Raw genomic sequence first — 20,210 nt, forward strand, 5'->3', positions numbered from 1 at the left:
TACCCCTATACTCACTAATGCTGTCTACATTTAGTGTTCAGCTTTTGCCTGTCTATAGGTGAAAACTGGTTTCCTGTTTTAAAATTTACATTTCTTTAAAGTTGTAGTCTCATGTTTATTGGCTATTTGTTTATCTTCTCTTGTGAATATCCTCTGTATCCTTTACCCATTTTTTTCCTTACTGAATTTATAGCACTCTTTATATATTAATGGTTTTTATGTTGCAGGTATATTCCCCTAGGTAGTCCTTTATTTTTTTTTTAACCTTTGCTTATACTGTCATTTAGTACACAGAGGTTTTATATTTTTATGTTGTCACATCTGTCCATCTTTTCTTTACGCTCTCTGGTTTTTGTTATGCTTAGAAGGTCAGTGCCATCCTTCAATTAGGAAAAAATCATCCCAACATTTCGTCTAGCTTTTTTATAACTTGAAGAAAAAATATTTAGATCATTAATGCATCTAGAATCTATTTTGTGTATAATGAAGTGTAGAGGGCTAACTTGAGTCCCCCCATGTAAACAGACAGTTATCCCAATACCATTTGTAGGATACCACTATAGTATAGTCCATACGTAGTCCACATGTAGTATAGTCCATATTTCTCTCAGAATGATGTAACCATAGCTTAGATTCCTCAGTGTACATGTCTGTCTCTAGGCCTTCTGTCCTGTTCTGTTGAGTCATTCATTTTTCTGCACTCGTACCACAGTTTTAATCACTATACATTTAAAGTATGTTTTGCTCTCCAACGGGACGAGTCCTTTATTATTATTCAAATATTTTCCTGTATTATTCACTCTTCAAGATAAACTTTAGAATTAACTTTCCAAGTCCATAAAAAGATCCTGATTGAATTTTGATTGGGATTGTTGAGTATATAGGTTAACCTAGGGAGACTTGACATCTTTACAATATTGAATCTTGCCATCTGGCACCATGGTGTGTCTCTCCATTTATTCAGGTTTTCTTTTACATGTTTCAGCAAAGTTTCATAGTGTCCAGTATGTAGGTCTTGTATATTTCTTTAAAAATTATTCTAGAGATTTAAAATACCTGCTATTATAAAGGAATTTGTTTTAATTGTATATTCTAAGAGGTTATTGCAAATGTATAATGTGTAAAAAAGCTATTCATACCATTGATGTAAATTCTCATAATCCTAAATGTAACAAATGAAAATCTTATTTTATAGGGAAAAAAATTGATGCTTGAGTAGATTAATTTCTGAGCCTGGCTATAAATTATTTCTAAAACATAATTCTAAATAAATTCAGTAAAAATCATGAGTCTCAAGTCTGATTAAGCTAAATTTTTTCCTTTTCTTTACTCTCACAGGTTATTATTAACTTGGTAGACCAGGCAGGAAGAGAGAAAATAATTGGCGACGCTTACCTGAAACAAGTGCTGCTCTTTAACAGCTCACACCTCACTTACGTTTCATTTGACTTCCATGAGCACTGGTAAGATGGCTTCCTGAGGTGAGGTTTGATCAGTTCCAGTGTTTGTGGTAGACACTGCCACAGGGACTTTAGTTTTTCTTCTCTTTATTGGGAAGAAAATCTTGTTCTCCTCATTGTTAGAAAGGAAAGGACTATCATTTGTTTACTTAGTTTCATTTTCATACGGGTTTTATTTTGCCTAAAAATTTAAGTTAATTCTTCCTGAAATATTTACAGTCTTTTTGTTCCAAAATGACTTGGGGACTTAGAGTTCCTTTTTTCCTTTTATCCTTCAGTTAAAGAATTTCTGGAACTTTCCCTTTCTGCTTGAGTTTGAGCCTGGCAGGATAATAGTGTTCCCTTACTTAAAACTCATCCTGCTGGCTCATCTTTATACTGTTAGTAATACTGCTCTCCCTTGGGATAACTCCACTGGAGTTTGCTCTGGAAAAACAACAATCATTTTGATGGTAATTTTAACTTGTGTGTATTCTGAAAGCAAGTTTCTTCTGTCATAATCCTGACTCTAATGTGGGTTCATTGACCTAGGTATTGAAAATTTTGGTGGGGAAAGAAGCTTCTGATGGCTGTGATATGTTTCAGTGTATTCTTAAGCATATTTTCTTTCATAATGAAGATTAGTTATAAATATTTATATAATTGCTTATTTAAAGTAGTGTTATTGTCATATTTATAGTAATAATGTTCTTTCATTTTTCCAAGTAACCTTAGATATCATATCTTCAGCTTAAAAAAATTAGGGCTTCCCTGGTGGCGCAGTGGTTGAGAGTCTGCCTGCCGATGCAGGGGACGCGGGTTCGTGCCCTGGTCCGGGAAGATCCCACATGCCGCGGAGCAGCTGGGCCTGCGCATCCGGAGCCTGTGCTTCGCAACGGGAGAGGCCACAACAGTGAGAGGCCCGCGTACCGCAAAAAAAAAAAAAAAAAAAAAAAAAAAAAAAAAAATTATTAAAGTTTTTTTTTTCCTTTTGGCATGTATTTTAGCCGAGGAATGAAGTTTGAGAATGTTCAAACACTAACGGATGCCATTTATGACATTATTCTTGACATGAAGTGGTGTTGGTAGGTATTTCATAAGAAATCAGTTTGACAGACTCTTGGTCTGTAAAATCATATGTATTTGTCTAGTATCACTAAGTGTTAAAATAATAGCAGGCTGAGAAAGGATTTTTGTTTTTCTTGCTTTGCTTCCCAATTCCTATTCTCCTTTTCAAAAGAGTGTGAGTCATTAGGCATTGTTAGCTTTGGACAGGGAAAAGGTGTCAGGTGGTCAGCAAAATGGAGTGAAGTGCTCTGTGACTATTCTTTAATTCCTTCTAACGCTCCATGATCTACATTTCTTCTTGGTCCCTAACATGGGAAGGAAGGTTTAGAGGTATGTGGTCCCAGTTTTGAGACATTTAAAAATTATCAGAGAAGGAAGTTGATTCTTCAGGGGAGATGTAGGAAGAAGAAGTTGGCTTAAAGGACAGGAGAGAACATTTGATTAGTTTTTAAGGCCACAGGTGGCTAGAGAAGTTAGATGAGTGAGGCATGCTGCATGACTTCTCACTGGGTGATAGAGTGAATTAGTCTGTTCAAGCTAATTTACATGCATTTCTACTTGAAATCAAAAAGGAGGAACAGGAAGGTGTTTTAAATGTGTAGAAAAGCATGACTAGGGGTTGTGTCAGCTCTGCCTAGTAGTTGTGTGACTCAGGCAAGTCACTCTTTGTGTACCTGTTTTTTTTTTCCCCAAAATGGGGATAATATCTTCCTTGTTGAGTTATTGTGTAAATTAACAATAATGTCTACAAAGGTCTCAGTAATGCCTGCCACATAATAATATTCTAAGCAAATTGATAACCAATGTTGCTGTTGTTATTATTACACTTTGAAGAATTGTGGGTTTTGAAAACTTTAAGGTATTTCATATTGTAAAGTAATTCCATACTGTTTTTGAAAAGGGTTGATCAAGCTGGAGTAATATGTAAACAAGAAGGGATTTTTCGAGTTAATTGCATGGACTGCCTGGATCGCACCAATGTGGTCCAAGCTGCCATTGCACGAGTGGTCATGGAACAGCAGGTAATTTGGAGTCCCCTGGATTGTAAATATTCATTTTTAATTTTTTTTCACATGTAAACCAGTAACTAAAATCTTTGTTCCATAGAACATTTACAGCATGCAAACATCCTTGTTGCTTTAAAACCTGGAAAGTACAGCCTTTCCTAGAAATCAGTTGAATCAAGTGGCGTTTTCTTAAGTAATCATTTCAAAAATGTGAGGCCCAGCATTTAAAATTGTACTGGGTGGCACTGTGTAGTCATTTACCTTTTTCTCTCAGCTCCAAACACTCGCTTCTGTACTGGGGCATGGGGTCTGCACACCACCTTTCTGCTCAGCCAGCCGGTTCCATGTCAGGCTCTGCCAATAGAGGGCATTAAAGGAAGACCATGAGGCTGGAGGAGAACAAGGGAACAAGTCCCTTCACCCATGTTATGTATTCCCATCATCAGCACCCTCTCTGTGGCTTTGGTTCCTTTGGCACCACAGAACCAGCCTCTTCCCTTTGTGCCCCAACCCTGCTGTTTCCTGGAGTCATTATATCTCTTATCTCAGTGTCCCCTTTTAGATCTTTCAGCCCTGTAACACCTGGGTAATGAATTCCCAAGGTTGACATTCCTAGCATGTTTTTTTCTCCTGATAGAACCTTGTGACTATCCTTTGGGGATGCCTTCTACTGTCACACTGAAGCAGCCAGGCTTTGGAGATCAAGCCCTGGCCCTAGCACATACAAGGTGTTGACCCCATGCAAAGAATTCAACCTCTCCAAACTTCTATCTCCTCATCTATAAATGGGGGTAATAAGAGTATTGATTGCATAGTGTGGTTATGAGGAGTAAATGAGATAATTTATTTTTAAAAGCTTGGACTTCCCTGGTGGCGCCGTGGTTAAGAATCCACCTGCCACTGCAGGAGACACGGGTTCGAGCCCTGGTCCGGGAAGATCCCACATGCCGCGGAGCAACTAAGCCCGTGTGCCACAACTATTGAGCCTGCGCTCTAGAGCCCACGTGCCACAACTACTGAAGCCCGCATGCCTAGAGCCCGTGCTCTGCGACAAGAGAAGCCACTGCAGTGAGAAGCCCGCGCACCACAACGAAGAGTAGCCCCTGCTCACCACAAATAGAGAAAGCCCACGCTCAGCAACGAAGACCTAATGCAGCCAAAAATAAAATAAATTTATAAAAAAAAAAAGCTCTTAGAATGTGGCACCAGACTTAACATTTATTGGGCACTTACTGCTCTGCTACTATTAATATTATTGTTGTTTCTATATGATTGTTTGATGGTTAGTTTCACTTCATAGCCAAATTTAAAAGAAAGACAAAATATAATAGTATGAGTCTACACATTAAAAATTACAGCAAAACAGTATAAATTTTTTATTCTATTTATTCAGATGTAGCAATTCATAAAGCTATCTTTCAAGTGGTGCTTAATTTTGAAAAAGTCTGAAAACATCATTTTTTTATATTTAAGGGTCCTAAATTGTACATGCATATGCTTCCTTTCTCTGCAGTATACATTTTATGCTATAGTGTCCTGGCTTATATGCAGTTAATCTACCAATGTATTAATTTTAGCTGAAAAAATTAGGTGTGATGCCCCCAGAGCAGCCACTACCGGTGAAATGCAATCGAATTTATCAGATAATGTGGGCCAACAACGGTGACTCCATTAGCAGACAGTATGCTGGGACAGCTGCCCTGAAGGTAAGTACCTGCAGCCAGCATCTGTGGGTCATTATGTGGGACACAGGGTATAGTTTAAAACCAACTTGGTTTTTGAGAGAAAAGTACATGGGTTTCAGGTGGTAGGTGTATGTAGTTGACTCCTTTCTGGAATGTTTGGGTAAGGCAGGGGTCACACATTCAAATTCTACAGATGCCAGGTAATGTGACCCATTAGATTAAAGGGAGAGATGGGCTGTGTGGACCTGAGGAAGAGCATATGTTGTCTTAGGAAGGTGCTGTTCTGCTACTTCCTAATGGGGATGGAGGCCCAGTGTTGCTAGATCTCCCAGTTTTCAAGGGAGTTCGGAAAGTTGGAATTTTATGTATAACGGTTAAAACTTTATACAGACAAAATAAAACGTGTCTCTGTTGGTGGGATTTGGGTCCCTGGTATAATTTGCCTCCTCTGAACTTGAATCCCAGCCCTGCCTCTTACTAGCTCTGTGACTATGGGCAAGTCACATAACTTCTCTGTGTCTGTCTCTTCATTTGTAAAACAGGAATAATAAATACTAGGCCCACTTCAAAAATTTGGCATGGGATTATATGAGTTAATAACATGTTAGAGCTTAGACCATTCCCTGACACATAGTAAATGTTGAAGAAAAGTTTTATTATCTTTTGTGATTGTTATACATAAAGTCTTTTGCGGATCCCACCAAGCTGATCTTCACAGAATTTAATGTAAATGTAAACTGTAGTCACTGGTCACTAAATACTCCCTCTGTGGGCAATAGGAAGTGGTTGAATTAGCTTAAATTAGGTTTATGTTAATTTTCCTTCAAGGTAATAGTTCACCCCAGGATATTTGTTACAACAAATTGTACCATCGAGAGCTCAACAAGCATCAGATTATCCATCTTTTAGTTGGGTGATGAATGTCAAAAAGCTTTTTGTTAATTAAGGAAACTGAACTTTAGAAATCCTTGTGCAAGTTATTGTTTAAAGAGAAGTACTACTTATGCACTCAACGTCAGAGCACCTAAATATATAATGCAAATACTAATAAAACTAAAATGAGAAATGAACAGCATTACAATAATAGTAGGGGACTTTAACAGCCCACTCTCAACAATGGATAGATTATCCAGGCAGAAAATCAATAAAGAAACAACGAATTTGAACAACACTATAGAGCCTATGGACCTAACAGACATATACAGAACACTCCATCCACCAACAGTAGAATACACATTTTTCAGAAGCACAAACGAAACATTCTCCAGGATAGATTATATGTTAGGCCACAAAACAAGTCTCAGCAACTTCAAGAAGATAGAAATTATATCAGGTATCTTTTCTGAGCACAGTGATATGAAACTAGAAATCAGTAACAGGAGGAAAATTGGAAAATTCACAAATATGTGGCAATTAACATACTCTTGAACAACAGATGGATCAAAGAAGAAATTTAAAAATATCTTGAAACAAATTAAACTGGAAACACAACATACCAAAATTTATGGGATACAGCAAAAGCAGTTCTAAGAGGAAACTTTATAGCTATAAATGCCTATATTAAGAAAAAAGGAAGATCTCAACCTAACAAACCTCAAGGAACTAGAAAAAGAAGAAGAAACTAAGCCTAAAGTTGGCAAGAGGAAGGAAGTAATAAAGATTAGAACAGAAATAAGTGAAATAGAAAAACAATAGAAAAGATCAACAAAGTTAAGAATTGGCTGTTTTGAAGAGATAAACAAAATTGACAAACTCTTAGGCTAACCAAGGGAAAAAAGAACTCAAAATTATAAATGAAGGAGATATTACAACTGATACCACAGAAATATATAGGATTATGAGACTACTATGAACAGGCGTATGCCAACAAATTGAACAGTTTAGAGGAAATGGATTAATTCCTAGAAACATACAACCTACCAGACTGAATCATGAAGAAACAGAAAATCTGAATAGGCCAATGAGTAAGGAGATTGAATCAGTAATCAAAAAGCTCCCAACTAAGAAAAGCCCAGGACTAGGTGGTTTCACTGGTGAATTCTACAAACATTTAAAGAAGAATTAATACCAGTCCTTTTCAAACTCTTTTCAAGAAATAGAAGAGGGAACACTTCCAAACTGTTTCTATGAGGCCCTGATACATAAACTAGACAAAGACACAACAAGAAAACTCTGAGCCCATGTCCCTGATTATTATAGATACAAAAATTCTCAACAAAATACTAACAAACCAAATACAGCAGCTCATTAAAGGGATCATATTCCACGAGGAAGAGGGACTTACCCCTGGTTCAGAATTTGAAAATCAATAAATGTGTTATACCACATCAATAGAATGAAAGATAAAAATCATAGGGTCATCTCAATAGATGCAAAAAAAAAAAACATTTGACAAAATTCAACATCCTTTCACCCAGTGGTGAAAACTGAAAGCTTTCCTCTCAGATCAGGAATAAGACAAAGGTGCTCACTTTCACCACTCCTATTCATCATAGTGCTGGAAGTCCTAGCCAGAGCAATCAGGCAAGAGAAAGAAAGAAAAAGCATCCAAATTGGAAGGGAAGAAGTAACATTGTCTTGATTTGCAGGTGGTGTGTTCTTACGCAGTTGACTTTGAACAACATGGGTTTGAATTACACGGGTCCACTTTATATGTGGATGTATTTCAATTGTAAATACTACAATACTACACAGTCTGGTTGGTGGAATCCCTGGATGTGGAGGAAATGTGGATACAGAAAACTGACTATAAGTTATACAAAGATTAACCTCCACATTGTTAAAGGGTCAACCTTATATAGAAAATCCTAAAGACTCCACCAGAAAACTGTTAGAACTAATAAATGAATTCAGTAAAGTTGCAGGATACAAAATCAACCTACCAAAATCTCTCGTTTCTATACACTAATTGAGATTATCTAAAAAAGAAATAAAACAATCCCATTTACAGTAGCATCAAAAACAATAAAATAGTAAGGAATAAATTTAATCAAGAAGGTGAAAGATCTGTACACTAAAAACTGTAAGACGTTGATGAAAGAAATTGAAGGCACAAATAAATGGAAGATAGCCTAGGTTCATGGCTTGGAAAAATTAACATTAAAATATTACCCAGGGCTTCCCTGGTGGCGCAGTGGTTGAGAATCCGCCTGCCGATGCAGGGGACATGGGTTCGTGCTCCAGTCCAGGAAGATCCCACATGCTGTGGAGCGGCTAGGCCCGTGAGCCATGGCTGCTGAGCCTGCGCGTCCAGAGCCTGTGCTCTGCGACGCGAGAGGCCACAACAGTGAGAGGCCCGCATACCGCAAAAAAAAAAAAAAATTATCCAAAGCCATCTCCAGATTCAATATAATCTCTATCAAAATTCCATTGGCATTTTCTACAAAAAAAAAAAAAATCCTAAAATTCATGTGGAACCACAAGAGACCCCTAATAGCCAAAGCAATCCTGAGAAAGAACAAAACTGGAGATATCCCACTTCCTGATTTCAAACTATATCACAAAGCTGTAGTAATCAAAACATAGTACTGGCATAAAAACAGGCACATAGACTAATGGAATAGAACCAAGAGCCCAGAAAAAAACCTCACGCTATCAGTCAACTAATAATTTGACAAGGGAGCCAAGAATGCTCAATGGGGAAATGATAGTCTCTTCACTAATGCTGTTGGGAAACTGGATATTCACATGCAAAATAATTAAACTGGACCCCTATCTTACACCATTCACAAAAATTAACTCAAAATGGATTAAAGACTGTAAAACCTGAAACTTCAGTTTACTCCTACAAGAAAACATAGGGAAAGTTCCATGACATTGATCTTAGCAATGATTTTTTGGACATGACATCAAAAGCACAAGAAGAAAAGTAAAAATAAACAAGTGGGATTACATCAAAAAAAAAGAAGCTTTTGCATAGTAAAATAATCAACAAAATGAAAAGACACCCATGGAATGGGAGAAAATATTTGCAAACCATATGTCTGAGAAAGGGTTAATATCCAAAATATGTAACGAAGTAATGCAACTCAATAGCAAAAAACAAATAATCTGATGTTACAACAGGCAAAGGACCTGAACAGCCATTTTTCCAAAGAAGATATACAGTTGGCCAACAGGTACATAAAAACATGCTCAACATCAGTAATCATCAGGGAAATGCAAATCAAAACCACAGTGAGCTATCACCTCCTACCTGTTGGAATGGGTGTTATCTAAAAGACAGGAGATAACAAGGGAGAAAAGGTAACCCTTGTACATTGTTGGTGCGAATGTAAATTGGCATAGCCACTATGGAAAATGGTAAGGAAGTTCCTCAAAAAATTAAAAATGGAGTTACCATATGATCCAGCAATCTTATTTTATGAGTATATATCCAAAGAAAATGAAATCAGTATGTCACAGAAATACCTGTAACTCCTGTGTTCATTGTAGCACTATTCATAATAGTCAAGACCTGGAAACAACCTAAGTATCTGACGGTGGATGAATGGCTAAAGAAAATGTGTGTGTGTATACAAAATGTGTGTGTATATATATAATGGAATATTCAGCCATAAAAAAGAAGAAAATCCTGATATTTGCAGCAACATGGATGAACCTTGAGGACATTATGTTAAGTGAAATAAGGCAAACAGAGAAAGACAAATACTGCATGATCTCACTTATACATGGAATTTTAAAAAGTCAAACTCATAGAAACATTGAGTAGATTGGTGCTTACCAGAGGATGGGGAAAAATGGGGAGATATTGCTCAAAGAGTACAAACTTTCAGTTATAAGTTCTGGGGATCTAACGTACAGCATGGTGACTATAGTTAACAGTACTATATATACACACACACACACATATATCCAATCATCACATTGTACACCTTAAACTTATACAATGGTACTTGTCAATTATACAAAGCTGGAAAAAAAAGAGGAACACTTTTTTTCCTTTGATATTAAAATTCTTTGGATGCAGCATTCATGCCTCTCTCTTCTATAATAGATTCATGTTGCTAAATTAATATTTCCTGCGAATGACCTAATTGGCAACGTGTTCTTCCTAAATTGTCAATTTTAGGACCAGGCTTGTTTCCAAGATTGCCTTGGATAGAAATAGTGGGGTTGGGATGGGGGAGAAAGAGACTATGCTTTCCTTGCCTTAAGTTTAAGTCACTACCTCTCTAGGGACTTGCTCTGACACCTTTGTTGTGAAAACCAAGAGAAACAAAACAATTAAATCTTCATTGGATCATTCTACAGGGATTGTAATGTGCAGCAAGGTATGGAAACCTCTGCTCTCTCTATATGTACACACAACCACACATGCAGGTTAAATTCCATTATAATAAGCTCTAGGGAACTGTCTACATTTTCCCACATCAGAAATTTGTGTGTTTTGAATATCATACCAGTTGGAGGTTTAAAAATCTTTTTGTTGTTTTGTTTATTATATAATAAGTTTTGATCTGTAAATTTTAGATATCCTACAGATTGCCAAGAATGGCTTTACCTTAAGGCACAATCTAACTGTGGAGACTTTATGCCACCAATAGCATGTTTAATTGTTTGACATGCTTGGATCTGCGTCAAATACTAGTAGATATTTTAATTACATTATTTGGAAATTATAAAGCCCTATAGAATTCCAGTCTTGAATCAAAAGCCCATATTGACTTCAGGAACATTTTTGTGCTTGAATAAATTGTTAAAGTGACTTTTTCCTTGACAGGGTGACTTTACAAGGACAGGAGAAAGGAAGTTAGCAGGAGTTATGAAAGATGGTGTTAACTCGGCAAATAGGTATTACCTGAATCGATTTAAGGATGCTTATAGGCAAGCCGTTATAGGTAAGGAACATAAATGCCTTTCTCCTCTCTCAAATTTGTTATTCTTTCTGTGACTAACCTTTTACAGTAACCAACTTCATTAACATAGTTCATATGTTGTATAATATATTTGTGTCTCTGTGTTGAACATCTTATCCAATAAATCAAATTTTTACAAGATTAGAATTTTCTAAAAATATTTTATTTATTTATTTGGCTGCATTGGGTCTTAGTTGCAGCATGTGGGACCTTCGTTGCGGCATGCAGGATCTTTCGTTGCGGTGCACGGGCTTCTCTAGTTGCGGCACACAGGCTTCTCTCTAGTTGTGGTGTGCGGGCTAAGTAGTTGCGGCGTGCAGGCTTAGTTGCCCCATGGCATGTGGGATCTTAGTTCCCCCACCAGTGATTGAACCCACATCCCCTGCATGGGGAGGCGGATTCTTTTATTTTTTTTAATATTTATTTGTTTGTTTGTTTTGGTTGCACTGGGTCTTAGTTGTGGCAGGTGGGCTCCTTAGTTGTGGCTTGCAGGCTCCTTAGTTGCAGCAGGTGGGCTCCTTAGTTGCGGCTCGCTGGCTCCTTAGTTGCAGCATGCAGGCTCCTTAGTTGTGGAATGCGAACTCTTAGTTGTGGCATGCATATGGGATCTAGTTCCCTGACAGGGATCAAACCCAGGCCCCCTGCATTGGAAATGTGTAGTCTTATCCACTGCGCCACCAGGGAAGTCCCTGGAAGGCGGATTCTTAACCACTGGACCACCAGGGAAGTCCCTACAGGGTTAGAATTTGACAAATTTTTTAGGCTGGAGCAGCAAAAGAAACTGCTCATTTCCATACGTATTTGTCAATTTGTTATTCATGTAACAGAAGGCAGGGTTGAGGCTCCTGGAGTATGGAATAAGGTGCCCTAAAACCTCATCAACTAAGAACGCCATATTCTATTTGTTTTTCCATTATTCAAGGCTGAGAGAGAAAAACGAGATGATTTTCTTTCTTCGTATAATGTTTATCATGTGTTCTTGCTATGGACAAATATAGCATCCTTTCTTATAAGCATGATTTAACAGGGTATTAGGGTATCAGATTTAGAGATTATTCTAACCAATTCCTATCACTATTTAAGAAAAGAAATGGAGGGTAGATTGCCCAGTGGAATTCATGCCTTGGCATATTTTAACTTTAATTTTCATGAAAGTATTGCCTTTTAGGATTAAAGTAAATGTACAGTATTCTGGATTAGAATCAAATGTAACAGCTTGTCATATGGTCTCTAAGAATATTTTTTAAATCCTATTTTTTTAACCTGATTATTTATTATACATGAAATAGTAGGGCCTATGCACAGGCAATTTAGGAATTTGAGAAGTCTGGTGTAATTAAGCTTGGTTAATTTGCCACACATAGGGTGCATGCTGATAGGAAAATTGAATTTTAGCAGTTTATTCAGGAAAAATAAGATACCTTTCTTTCTGTTGCTTGATCTAGCGCCTCAGTTATGTTTTTGAGGAGGCATGTTCTGTTCCTCTCTCATTTTGACGATCAGTCGCATCAGCTTCATCCTAACCCTGAAGCTGGATCTTTTCAAGTTTAAGAGAGAGGGGCCAGTAGCAGTCTGGGCTTACTGCTTCCCTGTAAAGGGTCAGTGGTTGGCAGATCTCTCCCAGAAGCCTCCTCCAGTCTTACAGTCCCAAACAAGCACAGGGAATGGGATTATGATGATTTTGTTAAGCCTTGAGCTGCGTGCTGTACCAGGAAGAAGTTAGCTTGTCTGTTCAGTTCCTTTGCCCATTTTAAAACTGGCTTATTTGTCTTTTTATTATTGAGTTGTTGGAATTCTTTATATATTCTTGGATACAGGTCCCTGATCAGATAGATGATTTTTAAATATTCGCTCCTATTCTGTGGGTTGCCTTTTAATTTTCATGACATTGTCCTTTGAGACACAAAAGTTTTTAATTTTGATGGTGTCCAGTTTGACTATGTTTTTTCTTTTGTGGCTTGTGATTTTAGTTTCATATCTAAAAAAACCATGCCTAGTCCGGGGTCACAAAGATTTATGCCTATGTTTTTTAATGAGTCTTATTATTTTAAGTCTTGTATTCTCTTTTGCTTTTTAAAAATGCATTAGTAAACTAAGAAGATGATAGATATTAACACTTTCTACTCTAGATTTGATGCAAGGCATTCCAGTGACAGAAGATCTTTATTCCATATTTACCAAGGAGAAAGAGCATGAAGCTTTGCATAAGGAAAATCAGAGAAGCCACCAGGAACTAATTAGTCAACTCTTACAAAGTTACATGAAGTTACTGCTGCCTGATAATGAAAAGTTCCATGGGGGCTGGGCCCTCATTGACTGTGACCCCAGGTAAGTTGGAGTGGTGTCCTGGTAACTAACGTGCTTTCTGATGTTGTTAAGTTGTCCTAATTATTGCTAGCAATTGCCCGTAGAGCTGTGGGCATGGATGCATATAGGTCATGGCAGTTCTCAAATACACGGCTGGCAAGGCAAGCTAAGGCACTCACCTTGGCCGTAAAATTAAGGGGGCACTAGCAATATTTGATTTTTTAAAAACCCAAATTGTGAAACTACGGTTCAAAGCTTGTTTTGTGAGTTCTCCCCTGCCCCCAACCCCACTCCATGCCCCAGAATCTAGGTTTATTGTATTAATGCACAAAACTGAGTGTACCAAGAGGTTTAATGATGCTAGTTACTTTGGGTTGTAAAGTGGTCCTGGTCTGTCATAAAATAAATAGGGCAACTAATACTTAACGTTCTTTTTTAAACAAAAAACATCCAGTTTCAAGTGGTTCTTTAAAATAATCAACTGAACGGCAGGATCCAAATTTATCCACCAGATTGAATGCTTGCTTTCAGGCTAAAATCTAAAATTACAATTTTCAATATTACGAATCAGAAACACTTCAGAAAATTCTAGACCAAGCTCTGAGAATAAAAGGCTCTATTTAGATTTTATTTTACATTTCATATGTTTTTAATAAAAGGGGCATAAAATAAGCTTGAAAGAACAATAGGACGCAAGGTAGTATACATATATTAAAATGAGCGAAAGGCAACATTGACTGTAGGTTCATAGGGAAACCTTCCATGACTTTAATTCCACGGATTATTTCGCTTTGATAGTTAGTATTATATGTATGGATGCAATTTTTGGACTCTTAAAAGATGAGGTTTTCCTCACACACAGCTTAGCAGAAAATTTCTGTGCTCTTATAAGCCATTTGGTAAAAAATTTTTATTCATGTACGTTAGTTGTTGTTTTTAAAATAGCAGTCCAACTTAATGCAGCATGAAACAAACAAAAACTCCCAAAAGGTAGTACTTTTAATTCCCATTCAGAAATAACTGCAGGTATCACATCTGCATTTTGCTTGAGTTTTAACTTTGCACTTCACTTTTTTGAAGGTGTCGTGATTGTCAATATCATTTTCCTTAGATCAAGTGGGTTTTTTAAAAAATTATTTTTATTTTTGGCTGCGTTTGGTCTTCGTTGCTGCGTGCAGGCTTTTCTCTAGTTGCAGCAAGCGGGCGCTACTCTTCATTGCAGTGTGCAGGCTTCTCATTGGGTGCCTTCTCTTGTTGCAGAGTGCAGGCTCTAGGCACGCGGGCTTCAGTAGTTGTGCCTCACGGGCTCTAGAGCGCAGGCTCAGTAGTTGTGGTGCAAGGACTTAGTTGCTTTGGGGCATGTGGGATCTTCCCGGACCAGGGCTCAAACCCGTGTCCCCTGCATTGGCAGGTGGATTCTTAACCACTGAGTCACCAGGGAAGTCCCAAGAACTGTCCTTCTTATTAGAGATACTTTGTGGTTATCATCCTTTCTAACACTGCTAAGATTTCTTTACATTTGCTACTGGTATTTATCTTCATTTGCAAGGCTTAAAGATTTTCCAGATGGTGGATAGTTTTCCCTTTATCTTGAAGGGAGATGTTTGGAAACCTGCTCTTTGGCTCTCTGAGTTTGCTATAGAGCCTTTGTACAGTCTGTCTACTGAGGCAGAGATGTGGACCCAGAACAGGCAGCCCCTGGTGGAGAACAGCAAGAGGTAGCTCTGGGAATGGCTTTGGGGGCTCAGGTCCCCAGACAGCCAGCAGTGAGTTCAGCCCCTTGGGCTTGGAGGCTTCAGCAGTCAGCACCTGTCTGCCTCAGGCTGTGTGTGTGGTTTTTAAAAACACCTTTATCAAGATGTTATTCATATAGCATACAATTCGCCCATTTAAAGCGTACAATTCAGTGGCTTTTAGAATATTCACAGAGTTGTGCAACCATCACTTTGGTCAGTTTTAGAACATTTTTATCACCACAAAGAGAATCCGCATACTCTATCCCCACCCTTACCCCCTAAGCAACCACTAATCTATTGATACTTCTATCTCTCTGGACTCGTGTATTCTGGACACTTTATATAAATGTAATCACGTAATATGTGGCCTTTGTGACTTGGCTTCATTCACTTAGCATGTTTTCATGGCTTATGGGCGTTGTGGCATGTATCAGAACTTCATTACTTTTCATCGCTGAATAGTATTTCATTGTATGGATAGACTGCATTTTGTTTTTTCACTCTTCCTTTGGGCATTTATGTTTCCACCTTCTGGCTATTCTGTTGTAAATAGTGATGCTGTGAATACTCACGTACAAGTTTTTGTTTGTGCACCTGTTTTTCTTTTGAGTGTATACCTAGGAGGGGAAATTGCCAGGCCACATATAATTCAATGCGTAACTTTTGAGAAACCACCAAACTATTTTCCGCAGTGGCTGCACCATTTTACATTCCTACCAGTAATGTAGGAGGGTTCCAGTTTTTCCATGTCCTCACCAACACTTTTTTTCCATGGTTTTTTATTGTAGTCATCCTAGGGGGTGTGAAGTAGTATCACACTGTGGTTTTGATTTGTATTTCCCTAGTGACACATGATGTTGAGCATTTTTTTTTCTTGTGCTTGGTGGGTATTTGTATGTCTTCCTTAGAAAAATGTCTATTCAGATCTTTTGCTCATTTAAAAAATTGGGCTGTGTGTCTTCTTGGTGAATTGGGCTACATGTTTTTGTAAAGTTTTACAGGAACCAGGGCTGGGATTAGGGTGAGGCAAGTGAGACAGGGTTGTACAGGTTGCAGGGTCAGATCCTATCTTTATTTGAAATGTTGATGTTTTGTTTATCATGATATGTTTGCATTAATTTTGATTTTTAAAAAATATTGCACTAAAAACTTACCTTGATGGCTGAGTTTTTTTGGCATCCCCTTAAATTTTGCGCCAGGGACCAGTGCCTCACTCACTTCACTGCAATCACCGCCCTGTTTAAATACCTCGCAGAAAAAGTTACAAATGCTCCGTCCTGCGCCGCTCAGCAAGAATGGCTGCTGTTCCCTTTTTCTTTACCTCCCAGCACCCCAGCTGGAACTGTCCAGCACAGCTTTGTGCCGTTTGCTTGGTTTCTGCCCTCCTTCGTGCTTACCCGGTGCCCACCCCCGGCCCCGAGCCTTTTTCTGTTAAACACGGAGCACTGCTCAGTTTGTTCCCCGCGGACAGCCCCTGGCGCATACAGATCAGACCTCTCGGGCTGTTCTGTGTCCTTTCCCTTCCAAGCGGCCGCAGCGGCTGCAAGGAAAGCTGACTTGAATGACAGCCGATAAACGCCGGCTGGCACGCTGCGGCCGGGGGAGGAATCCTTAATGTGACGGGAAATCGGCGGTACCGTCCAGGTGCCCTTCAGCATCAGCACAAAGCCAACTCTTTATTTTGTCCCACTTGGACTCACTTTTTCTTTCACCGAGAGCACATGACCACTTGTACCCGCGTTAGTGGGCTAGTGAGGCGCGCTGCAGCCCGCCCACTAGCAGCCCTCCAGCCAGCAGGGATGGCCCTTTGCAAAGGCGTGCGTGCGCTCTCACGGGAGCCAGGCTGGGGGACCAGAGCCCGCGGCCACCTCGGCGCCCCTCTCCGGCGGCCCGGGAACCCACCCTCCTCGCGGCGAGGGCGGTGCCGGACCGGCCGCGCCTGCGCACTGGGCGCGCGCCGCGGCGGAGGCGGGCGGCGGAAGCGGGCTGAGATTCTAGGCGTGACCCGGCGCGGCCGCGCTGCAGTTGCCGCAGTCAGCGCAGTCGCTGCAGGTGTTAGCTCTGCTGCCAGCGGCTCTGACAGCTTCGACTCGTGGACGGACGGACAGACGGACTGACGGGATGCCGCGCTCCCACCGGCCTCCTCCGACCACCCAGCGGCAGGCGAACGCCACGGGCAGTGCCGCCGGCAACGCCGCCGAGCCCAAGCCCGAAGGCGGCAGCCTGGCGACGACTTTCAAGATTTTTCTCCTTTTTGCAGGACTTATGGTTAAAGTTCCCGTGGGGTTGTATTTTTCCTGTAAATTACTGCTTTTTCAAAGCCTCCTGTTAATGTCACCCGATGACAGTGGCTTTTACGCGACCATTGTCGCGGTGGTGGGGCTGCATGTGGTGCTGGCGGTGTTCGTGTTCATCGTGTGGAAGGAGGGGATGCCTGACTGGTGGGAAGAGAAAAGCGAGTAGCGCAGCGCCCGCTTCCCAGCTGCAGGCGCGGGGGCGGGGAGCCCTGAAACGGGGTTTCTTGTTTTTCTTGTCCGTGTTTAAAAAAAAAAAAAAAAAGCGTGGGTTTTCTGTTTTCTGAGGTTTTTTTCTGTTTAAGTGGGGTGGAGGGTGGCAGGGAGGGAAATTAAGTATTTACTGCAGCTTATACGTCGATAAAAATGCGGGGGGGGGGGGCTGACATTTTTCTCGACTGCCTGTCACGTGCCAAGTGCTTTTCGTCCGGACAGGATGCTTTTGACCGAGATCATGTTTGACCGATGTAAATATTAGTGTCAAAATAGAAACTAAGATTAAGTAACACTAATTAGTAGGGTTAGAATTTATTTCATATTACAGTACGTGTCGTGACGTAATTTTTATAGCTTGGCTCAAGCGACAATTTTAAGAGTGCACGTAAGTAGCAACGCGCACAACTCAATTACGTTTTCCGTCATTAGTCTGTGTTCTTCTCAGTGAGCCTGCCCAAATCATAGAATTTATGGTTTTTTCTTTACCGTTGGTTGGTTATTGCTCATATTTTGGAACTGTGTATTCATTGCGTTCTGGCTTCTGACCTAATTAGTTGTATTTTGGGGGCATATTTTTGGTGAAAATTGAGGTCCGTTTGTTATTTTAGATTAAGAGTGTTAGAGTTAACGCTGCAGCAACGTGCTGCCGAGGTAAAATCCTGCACTTGAAGATCTTGGTGAAGTCGTCTCTGCAGTACGTTAAACAGTGACCTCATTCTTACGCAGATTATGTACGTGACTTAAATTCCATCTAGAAGTGATTTTTTTCTCCCTCCTGTTTTCCATTTGTTTTTCAGTAGCATTTGGTAAGTCTTTGCAAATAGCTATGAAATTCTAAGGCAGAAATATCCACTCCAACAGTGGAATTTTGAGAAACAGTATAAGAGGTGTGGATTAATTTCACGTTTTGATTGGAAAAGCTGTTTTAATAGTAGATGAAAGTTTGAGTTTGGATTCTGCCCGTGTTATCTGTTGACTATGTGTAGATTTTCTGTGTTGACCTTTTTAAAAAAAATAGTATTTGGTTTAATGGTTAATCCCTTATTCTGATACTTGATTTTAGAGTGGAAATAAAATATGGCAAAATGGACTTAGAATAAAGAAATGTTTACTTATTCCTTAAAAGCTGAATAAATCTGTAGTAAGAAAAATGCAAAGTAGTTTGGGCTGGGTTCCATTTTTGCACATCAACATTACGTTTACGTAAAGTTCTTTCAACGGATGCATTCTACATGAGTGTAAAAATACCCTAAATGTGCAGTGTCATTTTGAAGGTTAGGTCATGTGAGATGATCTGGACCATTTTCTCAGCCTCACATTTTCCTTTCTTTCCAACCCTTACCCCCTCTACCATCATCCAATCCCCCGCCCCCATTATCCCATTTCCCCTGAGCGCTCTCTCCTCCTTGGCTACCTCTCTGAGAAGGGACCTCTTCTCAGCTCCAGTCCTTTCCTTCACCTACCCCACCTTCCTCAACTGGGTTCCTGGTTTTTCGGTTTAAAATTTCCAGATGGATAGATTGTATATATTTAACTGAGGAAGTAGGACTGATTGATTACTTGATTTTTTCCCCCACCCCAGCCCCTCCAATCTTTTATCATAAGTGCATCTGCTGTAGAAAAAAAAGGTAAATGAAAGCAAAAATATTTAATTCCCTGTGTCATGTTTGTTTAGCCTCATTGATGCTACTCACAGAGATGTGGATGTGCTGTTACTGCTTTCTAACTCCGCCTACTACGTGGCCTAGTAAGTTGCTTATTGATTTAAAGCTTTTACTTTTTTTTTTTAATGCGAGTAAATTTCCTTTTGAGAATCTGTAACAAAAAAAGAATCTAGTTTTGTTATGTATATTAAGAAATTTCACTGAACCCCTTTACCTTACATAATTGTTACATCACTGACTTCAGTTTGAAAATGTGCTTTATAATCAGTGTTATATAAGTGTTCTTTTAGTATTTTTTCCTATAGATCTCAAGTTTTGATGTATTCCACATATTTTTATTGTGAATGACCATATAGCATTGTTTTTTATTACTATACCTTAGTTAAACGTTTCCCCACTGTTAGGCATTAAAATACTCCCATCTTTTTTGCTATTATGAATAATACAGCTGTCTATGTGCAGATAATTGTGTGTGCACATGCACTTCTCTGATTATAAGGGTATGATGAATTATATGACTTTTGTGCCTTATTGCAAGATTGATCTCCAGAAAGACTACCAGTTAACAATGCCACTAGCAGAAATACAAGTACTTCCTCACAGCCTTACCAGAATTGAGGTTTATTTTTTTCAAATACATATTCACTTTCTTTTTGGCCTTGTGTGAACTGTCATTTTTCAGTCATTGGCCCAGATGCCTATTGGCACTGATCATATGGATTTCTTATTCTTGATTTTGGATATCAGATTTATCTGCTGTATCAGGAATACATAGCTTCAGTATATGTATGTGTTTTTCTCTCCTTTTAGGTTAAGTTTTAGGTTTGTTGTTTTGATTTCTTTTAGTGTAAGATGTATAAACTGATTTTCCTTTAGGTGTTGAACTATATATGTGTGTGTGTGTGTGTGTGTGTGTGTATATATATATATATATAC

General features: G+C 39.2%; 1 protein-coding gene across 3 annotated transcripts in view; it reads left to right on the forward strand.

The window, feature by feature from the left end:
* Positions 1-20,210, forward strand: part of INPP5F (inositol polyphosphate-5-phosphatase F) — a gene marked incomplete at its 3' end in the record, with an annotated part of 99,836 nt that overhangs the window by 75,229 nt on the left and 4,397 nt on the right. For all 3 annotated transcript variants that reach the window (XM_079709161.1, XM_079709160.1, XM_079709162.1), the window contains 7 exons: positions 1,339-1,463; positions 2,447-2,524; positions 3,409-3,529; positions 5,092-5,220; positions 10,922-11,039; positions 13,187-13,385; positions 19,286-19,357. In XM_079709161.1, the coding sequence (XP_079565287.1) occupies positions 1,339-1,463; positions 2,447-2,524; positions 3,409-3,529; positions 5,092-5,220; positions 10,922-11,039; positions 13,187-13,385; positions 19,286-19,357 (842 nt within the window). The remainder of the gene's footprint in view (positions 1-1,338; positions 1,464-2,446; positions 2,525-3,408; positions 3,530-5,091; positions 5,221-10,921; positions 11,040-13,186; positions 13,386-19,285; positions 19,358-20,210) is intronic.

Source organism: Hyperoodon ampullatus, assembly GCF_949752795.1.
Source record: "Hyperoodon ampullatus genome assembly, chromosome: 1".
Taxonomy (NCBI): domain Eukaryota; kingdom Metazoa; phylum Chordata; class Mammalia; order Artiodactyla; family Ziphiidae; genus Hyperoodon; species Hyperoodon ampullatus.